Genomic DNA, 12,072 nt, shown 5'->3' with positions numbered 1-12,072 from the left:
CACTTACACACCCACTCAGACATTCACGCACCCACTAACGGACCCACTCACAGCCCCTCTCAGACCTTCACGCACCCACTCACAGATCCACTCAGTTATGCACCCACTCACAGACTCACTGACACCCTCATGCACCCAATTACTGACTGCGCACACACTGACAAACCCACTAAAACACTGATGCATGCATTCTCACACCCAGTCACTCTCACAGCCACTCACCCCAGATATAGCCTTTCTCGTCAATTCTCACACCCAGGGAGGCTGCGGCCTACTCCTGCCACGCAAGGCCATAGGGCTCTGCACAGCATGGGGTTGGGTAGTTTGGGGGGGGCTGCAGTGTCTGGCTACAGGCCAGGTTTTGTGGGCAACCTCGGCTGCGCATGGCGAAGGCCGTGCAGGGTGCAAGGATGGGTACTTTTAGGGGGTTAGCCTCAGGTCCTTGCCCAGCAGTGGTTAGATTAACGTATAGTAATGAAAATTACTATATGTTAAAAAACATATAAACATACAAATTCACTGAAAAAAACAAAGGTTACAGGAAAATTACAGTTGGGCTCACATTTTAAATGTACGAAACCACAGAAATTAATCAGTTCTAGTTAGAAAATACCTCATGTAACTATAACTCGTGCCTTAAGGTAACTATAGCTTGCGCCCTCACCAGGTACTGCTAATTACCCCACAAATTACAGCACTCATGACATCCTTAATAATATCATTGAAAATATCAATGCAATATTTGCAGTAACATTTTTGACGAAAAAAACTGCATGGAGAGGGCGTGAGTTATAGTTACCTTAAGGCATGAGTTATAGCTACTTGAGCGAACTCTAACGATAAGTGGTGAATTTCTATGGTTTTGTGCGTTTAAAAGGTGAGCCTAACTAGAACGTCCGTGTAACCTTTGGCTTTTAAGTGCATGCCGCCAATTTTGCCCACACACCACACTCTAGTGATGCCAGCCCCCACTGAAATTATCATGAGTCCAATGAACATGGGTGCAATCTGACTGAATGACCCATAAGACCCATGAGTATGCCACAGAAATCTCGTGCAGTGTAGAGCAACACTCTCTTAAACATGGCTAAATTAAGCTTATTGGATGAGATGCAAACCAAAATCTAAAAACAGAGAAGATTCTGGTTGCAACAGTCAGAGCAGAAATCAACTATAAATGTTTGAAAAGGTGCATTATTCACATGGAGAAGTTAAATTATACTGCACTGCCAAATGTGTTTGGCAAGCAATCAGATTAGTCATCACGTTTTGAGGCAAAATATTTTCATAAAATACTTTAAACAACACACTGAAGTATTTAGTTATTGGTTAATATAAGAATTGTGATTGCTATCCATGATTGTTAATACTGGAAATCCATAAAAATGCTAATGCGTAATAGCTCACATATTGACGCTAGCGCCATGTGAAAGGATTTCATCAAGAGCTCGAACAACTGCTTGTGTAGGCACAACTGAGTGACGCTCTCCCCAATGATCCAACCACCCAGTGTAAAACTCAGAATTTACCTGGAATGAGAAAAAAAAACAGACAAAATATGTTAATATGAAAACATAGAAAGCCATCTTAACTTCTTGTTATCACAGGATCCCTGAAACAAGTAGCAAGAGCTTCTCTGCACAATCATGCTGAAACACAAAATGATGGCAATATGGTCTCACAGTGTGGTGGGGTAGTAGGAGTCATTATTAATACCCAGACTTTTATTTGATCAAATTACCATGTCAGACGTGATAAAAATGGAATCCATCTCATTATACCTTTTAGATGATGATTCATCTAGGATTACTGCTATTGGCTTGAGCAAAGAACCCAAGGGTTTTACATTTCATTTTATTTTTCAAAGTAACTGGTGCTTAGGCTGCAAAAATAATTTCTCATATCAGGGTGCAAGGTTTGGAGTGAATAGAGATTCAGATTTTTGACAACTGTCCTGAGCGTCAAAAAGTCTTTCAGTCACTCACCCATGGCACAATATATGGGTGGCTTACAAATCAGGGAACAGAATTATTGCAGTTGTACACAACATGGCGAGAAGTCCCTGTGGATACTGAGTGGCCCCTCCTACCTCCCATGAAGTTGGCGTGGATAACACGAGGAAGACACAGCAAAGCACAATATCTTTTGAGATGATAGGTTGAGCATGTCCAGAATAACAGTATAAACCAAGTGTGGGGCAAACATTTGAGAAGTCTCATTTCCACCTGGTTTCTGTGGTTTGGGTTTCTCCGGGAGGATCCCATTAATGAGACACCAAAGCATGCAAATTCAAGAAGCGACTGCAGAACCATAAAAAACAGGAGTGGTTCGCAGTGCCAGAGCTCAATGATCTGAAGAGTAATCTGTGGTCCCTGGATAATCAAATCGTGCAAAGTGGGATACTAGGAAAATATTTGAAGAGAGCATGATGTGTGCATATGTGCATGCAGTGCAGCACAAACAAGCTGGTTTTATAAAGGGTGGATGCAAACTCCGCTCCTATGGCGGAGTTTTGCTCACTCGGAGTTATGGAAAAACACCGCCAACCACTATGTGATGGAGTTTTTTTTCTCACACGTGGTTCGCCAACGTTTCGTGAGATTTCTCAGCACGGGTGGTTACAGCAGTCACTATCACATGAGTTGAGAAAGCTGCAGCTCAAGTGGAAAATCTACACGAATGGCAGAAAGAAGTAACGATCTCTAGCACACAGCGTGTTGCGGTTCACGCTGACTGTACAGTATGGAAGAAGCGTCAAGCGCTAAACATCGGCGCAAGCAGTGCAACATTCCGAATTCCACCACTCAAGGAACTCAATGGAACCTTGCAGAGTTTTAGGTAACTCTGCAACTAAAAACCGCAAGTTCCGCCCACCTCTAGTTTTATATTGCCAACTTAGGTTTGCTTCAGCATGTACTATTTCAGTAAGAAAAACACAATAATGGTATATCTACTGGGTCATGGAGAATTGCATGAATGTGTTTAGACAGAAACCGGTGAGGGATTTCTGATGGTGCAGGCAAAACAGCATTTTCCTGTAGAAGCGCTACTTGTCCACTATTACAAAAGGGACCCTTTCTGGGCCTTTTCTTGTAATTTAATGTCACCTACTGGTCGAATACTGGGGCTGCTGTCTCACCTCATCTTATGAAAGCACCAGCCCTGTGCAAAATGCCTTATTGGTTTTATCCAAGGTTACCTCACTTTTTAATAAATAAAAAGCTGTAGCAAATCCCCACTTGCTTTTTTTTGCTAATCCAATCTGCCACTCTATCAATGGAAATCCTTCACCACTGATATATGCATTCTGTCAAATCAAGATATTCTCTATGCTTTAAGGCAATATGGGCCAAACCAATGTCTATGACCAACCAGGAGCCAGGGATTGCAGTTAAAGAATAGAGACTAATTTGTTTAATGCAATCCCTGGTTCCGGGCAACCAAATGACTGGATTGTAAGGAGCACCACCTTGAAATAGTGAAACCTCTGCAAGTGCATTCACTTAATGCAAAATTCAGAATGAATGTATTATCCCTGGGTAAAGAAATTAAGGGCCTCATTCCGACCCTGGCCGGGGCCCGCCAGAATACCGCTGCGCGATCAAAAGACCGCTGCGGGTATTCTGGGTTTCCCGCTAGGCTGGCGGGCGACCGCCAGAAGGCCGCCCGCCAGCCCAGCGGGAAACACCCTTCCACGAGGATGCCGGCTCCGGAGTGGAAGGGGTGCGACGGGTGCAGTTGCACCCGTCGCGATTTTCAGTGTCTGCATGGCAGACACTGAAAATCTTTGTGGGGCCCTGTTACGGGGGCCCCTGCAGTGCCCATGCCATTGGCATGAGCACTGCAGGGGCCCCCAGGGGCCCCACGACACCCCATACCGCCATTCTCTTCCCGGTGGCCGAAACCGCCAGGAACAGGATGGCGGTATGGGGGTCGGAATCCCTTGCTGCGCCGCCATGAAGGATTCCCCAGGGCAGCGGGAAACCGGCGGTACATCGCCGGTTTTCCGTTTCTGACCGCGGCTGTACCGCCGCGGTCAGAATGCCCATGGGAGCACCGCCAGCCTGTTGGCGGTGCTCCCGCGGTCGTTGGCCCTGGCGGTTTTTACTGCCAGGGTCAGAATGACCCCCTAAGACTGTTTCCTTACCCTCAGCATTCATGGCTATGCGCCAGGGACGTCTCTTGTGCTGAAACCATGGCTCACATACTTTTTGTTTGCACTTCTACGTTAATTCAAGTAGAACGTATTTGCTACCAATTTAAAACAAGTATTGGCAATGTCATAAGCCTGGCATACGAATAAAAGTGTCTGTTGTGTTACTGATGGGTTTAGGCACTTAATAAGTCATCATACATGTACTCTGTCACTCATCTTGGCACTCATGCACCCCATTCATCTATCGCCTGACTCATTCTTGCATTCACCGACTGAGACAATCGCAATAAAACACACACAAATTCAACAACATATGCACAATAAATTAAAAGAAAACCTGCCGCCATCTTAACACGATGGGCATAAGCATGCAATAACAAAACGCAGTGGGTGTCCATTTTGCAGAGTTAATGCAAACAGTCCATCATTGAAGTTCCAGCACAGACGCCACATTTAGAACCAACAGTGTGGAAGTCTGGGAAAGCTAAAACAATTATACTCTATGAATAACAACATTCCATCATGGTCGCCTGGTTTTAGAAGAAGTGGCCATGTGGGATGCAGTGCACTGCAGATTAAATTAGTGTCAACCAAGTGACCAGTTGGCACTGCATGGAGAGCTGTAGTATTGTCTTTAGCAATATTAAACAAAAAAGAGAAGAACCAAAGAAATGAAAGGGGAAATATAAAAGGAGAATATTGAAAACTAAGTGACTGAACAACCAGCCTGACACTGATGCACACTTATTTTAAGGTGGATGTACATATGTGATAGAAAAAAAAGGCTGCCATTCACAGGGCAAAAGAGCCAGTGATTAACATGGACTGAACCATTAAACTATTACCCAATTGCATACACTATCATGGATGGAAGCAGAATATAGATGATACTCAGATAGACCAACGGCAAAACAGAGCTGATCCAACGGCCCTCTATGTGAATATATACTTATATATGGATGGATGGATTATTTAGCAAGCATTCTCACAGTGCAACTTTTCTGTAACTACAGTAGGATATATATCGGTAAGCTTTAGTAAGTAGAGAGTAATAACAATATTCACTTCAATCCCTATCTGACTTTTCAAATTAAATACATCAGGCCTAGTGCCTTTATCATAACATTTCATAACCAGATCAGGCCTTTAGCCTTGATCATTGGCTTGCCAACATAATTAAGTCATCTACTGAGTATACGTTTTACTACAAACCAAAAGTGCAATGCAAACAGTGGTTTTAGTGAAGGTGCATACATTTCACACAATTAAATCCTGTACTCGGGTGAACCAAAATGTGGATTGGGCACAAGCCCCTTTCTCTGTGGTACTCTAAAAGACCTTTTTTTATTGATCACGTAAATTCAGGTGAGATTGCACTGTCAAGATAAACCTAGAAATCCATATGAATTACTGTAGCACTGGATATCCCACACTGCTTTCAAACACAAATCAGCAGTCTGAAGTTTAAAGTTAATAATGGAAGGGGAGGGTGTGGGGACTGCAATACATTTTCAATGGATGCCCTCCTTTGATCTGTGCTGCTGAAAGAGAAAGACAAACACTGTACATTATATAGATTTCTAAGAAACTTTTACAGCTTTCGAATCTCATTGGTGTGCCCATTAGTCTTCGAATTCAGGCAGCTGGATAAATAAATACAATGATCTGTGTTCTGCCCGATCAAAACATGTATTCCTCAACCACCAACATGTGGGTGGCGCCAAAGCCCCTCTCTAGTGATTGAAAATTATCTGGCAACAGCTGTACTGTCAAACCAGACCACAAAAAAAGAGTAATTTGCACAGTGTTATAGAGGCATTATTGTATAGTACATTTTATGAAAATGTATTATATTGCTTCTAATTTCTTGGCACTAATTTGGGGGAACATTTATTTTACTATTATGGAAATAAATTATCTCTTCCAACTCTTCCTTGTTTACTTGTTTCACAACAAGTTTGAGTTTTTTGACACGGTTAATTAAAACCATCGCAATTTCAAAATGCATAATAATATAAATACTTTGCCTACTCATTATGTTAATAGAGACCCATAATAAAAACATAAAAGCTTATTTGAAACTAAAACATATCATGGTAAAGAGCTGTGCATAGCTAAAATGTTCTCCACTAATTCCAACCTTGGTCTTGAACTTAACTTTAGGACTTTCTTGCTCCCTTACGAACACTATAATAGTAGATGAGTGAAGCTGAGTGAGAATCCTAAGTAGTACCTAGGGCTGTTTCCTGGCTGGAACTAAACTTTCGGAGCTTTACTAATCATAAAATGATGGCCCTTGTACACTCTGCTTCAACTTTATTCACTAATTCTTTCTGGGCCTGTACCATGAATTTGGTCCCTCGACAAGAAAACGAGAAAACGGGATTGAAAGTCTGCTAAGCCAGCTAATAATGGCCGGTCTGCATGAGTGTATGTTCAGTGTCTTAAAAATGTTTTTCAGATATAATGTCCTGTGGCCTAGCAAAGCCGGACATACACAAAAAATATGTTCTAATGACTCTTGTCTGTACCCACACAGTCGTTCACAACAACACAATTTAGAGCCCCACACTTTATGAAATGCAGACACAGATCAAAGTGTCTTGGTGACTGAATCTAATAGCATGTGCTCCATATGATATTTTGACTAAAGGAGCATATGCATTTCACCTTATTTCGCTTTGGCCAGAACATTAAATCATGGATTTGCCATACTGAATTAAATGCTGCCATATCCTTCAAAGTGTCAACGGTAATGAGGATTAATGTGACAGAACTTATAATATTGGGAAGAATTTGTTAGTTTAGCAATTTTCCTAATACATACAATCAGGATCTAAAAACATTGTACGTATACTCTTCTTTGGACTCCATAATCTATGTATAAACATCAGTAGGCTAATAAATTGCTTTCTCCAGCTCCCGTCAACGAAGTACAGATCTTTTCTCCAAGAGACTAAAGGCCTGATTATTAACTTGGTGAATGGGATACTCCGTTACAAACTTGATGGATTTCCCTTCCGCCGTATTACACGCTCCATTATATCCTATGGCACTTGTAAAACGGCAGGTGGATATAATCCCATTCGCCAAGATCATAATCAGGCCCTTAATCTTGAACAATTAATTCTTAATGGATGAATAAAATACATTTCACAAATTTTACCTCAGCTTGAGCCAACCAGCTCCAACCTGATTACTTGAACTAAGAGACTGTACAATTACTCACAAAAGATTCAAAATCTGCTCTACAATTAAAATAAACAATAACGTAAAAGAGGGAATTGTTCCTCATACAAGTTTTTAGTATGGGGCTCCCTCAGTAGGTCTTTTAATTCTACCCTGCATCATCCTGAATAAAAGCACAGGCTGTGGATAGGTACAGAGGTAATTTTAATCTTGTATTTCAGTGATACTGGTGGCCTACTAACTAGAAGATACTTTATTTAGATCTCCTGGCCCAAAAGGAGCTAGTTCTCCTTTGAGGCTGCAGTTGAGACCGCCAGGTTGGTACTACCTAACCCGGCGGGATCGTTGGCCTATGATGTAGAATGCCACTACTATGTGGGTGAGGCCTTTCCATCCAGAAAAAAAGGATACATCTTATTGGAGGACCAGGTATTTGGTATAGAGCAGGCATTTTAAAGTGTTGCACGTGGAATAGAATCCCGCCCCACAATCTGTGTTTTCAGGTTATGAATTGGGAGCGAGTTGGGGTTTTAAGGGTTTTTGTCCTACCTCTCTGGGGTGATAGCCTAGCATGATTATTGACGCTATATATTTATCTAAGTTGACCATCTGGTGTAGTTTTTCCATTTAGTGTGCGGAGACCACATGATGCCTTCCTTAAAGCCAGTAGGTGTCCTTCATTAGCAATTCTAAAGCTGTCCAAAAAGAACTCTGGCATTTTGCTCTTTTGTGACATCTGATTCAGTCATAACAATGTGTGGTTTGATGCTATTTTGGCTTTCCTTTTAGATGCAACTTCTTTTGTTACTGACTGTCTCTGAGTACGTTTGTATTCTAAATCTTTTAGTAATTGGCACCTGCTATTGTTTTCAATGTTGACCTCCCTCCTAATGAAAACATCAGTATAATAATGCTATCACTCCCCAGAGTAAGGTGCTGCCTGTTATTATTGTTTGTTCTATTCACTTTGACCTTTCCTATTGGTATAACTGAGATCCACATGAATAGGATGCCTTTTGAAATGTCCTTCTTTGACTTTAACCCTGGTACAGAGAATGGTGTAGAGCCATTTAAAGCCTTTTCGTCCATCACCCAGATTTCGTAAGACCACCAGATGCCAAAAGCTTGTATAAAGGCATGCCAAATCTTTGTCCTCCATTTTTTGTTTTAGCCCGTCAATAATCCAGCTGAGTAGGGAACCAGATGTTACTGGGAACAGGAGAATGGCTGCTCCATATGGCTGAATAGTCTTTGTTGCTGGTAAGGCTGCTTCCACTCAGCTCCAGTCACCACTGTAGTATCATTTTAATTATTAGATTTATTTTATTTGTAAATAAATTAGTTCAGACTTTTTAATGTAGCTTTGATGTTGCTTTACAAACGCTACATGCATTTTTTCCTGAGGAAATCTTTGCTGCTTGTGTCATAGTACTAGGGGTTTGCACCTGGGAGCTGTTTTGGAACGTTGCCATAAATATTACAAGCGTAAGATAAGGCTGCCTGATAAAACCCTGACACTTCTTATGACTGTAGCAGTATGAAACACTCATCACAGGTTACCAAGCACCGGGTTGTGTTTGCATATTCAAGCATGCCCCTTTTGAGTGATGAATAAGGACTGCCTATGTCTACATCTACCAGTTTGCATTATTAACAAATGGAACAGCCTTTCCAAGGGATTTCTCATAGAATGTCCATGTTTTATTGTTGGACTTTTGGCCATACGCATGGTCATCCCTAGTCTTTTTGCCTCCTTCCTCCTGGTTTTTCTGACCTCTCGCTGTTGGCTCTAGGACTCTGAGCACTTTATCACTGCTGACCAGTGTTAAAGTGCAGGTACTCTCCCATCTAAAGTTGGTATGATTGGCTTATACCTGATTGGCATATTTAATTTACCTATAAGTCCCTTGTACAGTGGTATCTCTATACCCAGGGCCTGTAAATTAAATACTACTAGTGGGCCTGCAGCGCTGCTTGCGCCACCCACTAAAGTAGACTTTCAAACCTGTCTCAGGCCTGCTAGCGCAGGGCCTGTGTGCGCAGTTTTCTGCCACAGGGACCTGGCATCTAAAATTACTTGCCAGGCCCAGGACTCCCCTTTTACTACATGTAAGTCACCCCTAAAGTACGCCCTGTGGGCAGGGTGCCATGTATGTAGAAAGGCAGGACATGTGCCATATTGCATGGCCTGTCCTGGTAGTGACAAACAGCCTAACTTGGTGTCTCACTGCTGTGAGTGCTGCCTTCTCATAGGATTGCATTAGAAATGCCCTGCCTTATGTGTAGGGGTATTGTCTGATTTATGAGGGCTAGCGTAGGCGTGTTTGGTATGGTTGTGATGGTGATAATAAATACTGCTTACTGGTGTGGGTGTATTTTTTATTACTATCACAGAAATGCCACTTCTAGAAAGTGCGCATTTATCTGTGCTTATGATTCTGGTGTTTTGCAGCTTGACTCCAATCCACGTCTGGGCAGAGTGACAGTTGGGGCTTTGTGCATACTTTTCAGACAGCCTGTACACAGGGAGGGTGGAGGTGTCACTGAGGTGCATCTACATACTGAATAGTCTCCCTGGGCTGAGAGAAGGGAGAGGCGGGGCACACCTACATTTGTAAAGGCTGTGCCCTGGCCTCACACAATAGGGTCGTTAACCCCCCACTGATGTTTGGAGCCTGTGCTGAAAGGAGAGAGGGGGCACTCCCAGAACCAGTTGTAACTGGCTGGAACCTCCTCTCCCTGTCATTGTAAAACACTGTAAAAAAAGGACTATAAGTACAGGGGAATTTTCCCCACAATTTGAACATTCTTGGAACTTGGAACTGGACACAGAACGCTGATGAATGGACTCACCAGGAAACCGCCATGGACTGCTGCTGCTGTGCTGACCTGTGACCTGCCTGGTCACTAGGAGGAACTGCCACCATCTGCACCCCTTGTGCTGGCCTGTAGCTGGGCCCACCAGCCCTGTGCTCCTTCTTGCTTAGTTGTTCCCAGGGGCAGGGTGCTGTGGCCCCTGACCCCTGCAACGATCTTTTACATCCTTGCCCAGGATGTTTTAAGGGAAAAAGGCTTCTTTTAAATGGGTGAAGCTGCTGAGGTGCTAGCGCGCTTTGAAAGCGCTTTTCTTGGACCAAAGAAAATCACCGCCGCAGCCCGGGCTTCAAATGGTGCCCTCGCGCTTCCTGGAGCGCGTTTCTGTGTCAAGGAAATCACCGTCGCAGCCCGGGCAGGGCTTTTTGTTTCAAGCGCGAGGATCGCGCTGACTTTAGTGCCCCCGGGGCACTTGAGGAAGTGAAAGAAGGAGCAGCACGCTCCTACCGTGCCCCTGGGGGACGCGCACCCTTCGGAGCGCCCCCGGGGCACACCGGGTCCTTACCTTTCGGCGCTGCCTCCCCAGAGGTCGAGGGAAGGCAACACCGCGGCCGCGCACCGGACCGGGTGCGGCCGCTTTTCAGGAAGCGGGAGCAGTGCCTCAACGGAGGCCCCTGCTTCCCCCACTTCGTTGGCAGCCGCACCGAGGACAAGGGCGGCTGCCTCCCGTCAAGCAGGACGCGGGGAGGAAGGGGGTTCCCCTTCCCCCGGTCACTGCGCTAGGGGCGCGAATGCCCCTCCAGCTCTCATCTTTTCCGCTTTGGGCTCCCCCTCGTGGAGAGGGCCGGTTGAGGCCCGAGGGGGGGGCCCTAAAGGCCCGAGGCCCCAGGAGGGACTCAATAAGGATCGGAGAGGGTGCGTGTTGCCCCTCTCCCGTTACAGGATCACGAGGCCCCCGTTTGGCGCAGGGAGCGCCGGGGGCCCCCTTGTTTCGGCTCCTCAGGCACTGGAGGTGCTTTTAGCAAAACAGGTACTTTTAAATGGATCAATATAATTATAATCTGGAGTTCTTTCTACAGACTTTGCCATTATGATATATTGCCTACCTGTTCTATGATGCTCTGACATATGTGTGCACATGTTCCTTTTATGGACATGACTTGCTAATATGTTTCCCTAACTTGCCATAGGTTTTCTAATGTTCCTACTATGGGCGTTTTATGATATGCTTATGACAAGTGTTCTAATGTGATAACGTGTTTCCTGACTACTGCTTATGTTGCAGAATACTGAGTAACCTGTGTGTTATGTGTGACTACTGCTAGTTTGCAGAGTAATTAATGTGTAACGTGTTCTGACAACTGCTAAGGTAGCAGGATAGTACTGTTATGTGATGTTGGTCTAATAATTACGTTGTGTACAATACAGTGTATTTTTATATAATCTGGTGTTGTGTTTCCTTTGTGGTGGGGATATTGCGTCACATGTATGTGTGTGTTGTGCAAACGCTTTACGCATTGCCTCCGGGTTAAGCCTGACTGCTCGTGCCAAGCTACCAAGGGGGTGAGCAGGGGTTATCTTGGACGTGTAACTCCCTTGCCCTGACTAGAGTGGGTAAGTTCTGCCTGGCTGAGGTACATACCCTAGCCAACCAGAAACCCCATTTCTAACATTGGAAGTCAGCGGTGAGGATAGGACTTGCGCTTGCACAATACCATTGTGACTCATTATTTCACTACAAGGATTGCGTTTAGACCATCACATGTTTGGCTTCTCTTAACTTTCTCTCTTTGGTCATTTTTCCTGTTTTCAGTTCTCACGCTTGGGTATTGTGGTTGTCACAGTTGAGTTATTTGTACCTTTTCAAGATGGGGCTTACCTTTGATTTAGAGGACCTGCCGTTTTACACGCAG

At 44.1% G+C, this 12,072-nt stretch overlaps 1 protein-coding gene across 1 annotated transcript in view; it reads right to left on the bottom strand.

Moving 5' to 3' along the window:
• GLB1 (galactosidase beta 1) overlaps positions 1-12,072 on the bottom strand; it is a 193,322-nt gene that overhangs the window by 120,068 nt on the left and 61,182 nt on the right. Inside the window, exon 8 of the mRNA XM_069214293.1 lies at positions 1,408-1,529. Within this exon, the coding sequence (XP_069070394.1) occupies positions 1,408-1,529 (122 nt within the window). The remainder of the gene's footprint in view (positions 1-1,407; positions 1,530-12,072) is intronic.

Source organism: Pleurodeles waltl, chromosome 2_1 (genome assembly GCF_031143425.1).
Source record: "Pleurodeles waltl isolate 20211129_DDA chromosome 2_1, aPleWal1.hap1.20221129, whole genome shotgun sequence".
Taxonomy (NCBI): Eukaryota; Metazoa; Chordata; class Amphibia; order Caudata; family Salamandridae; genus Pleurodeles; species Pleurodeles waltl.
Note: the sequence above shows the minus strand (reverse complement) of the source record. Positions and strands in the feature narration are given on the sequence as shown.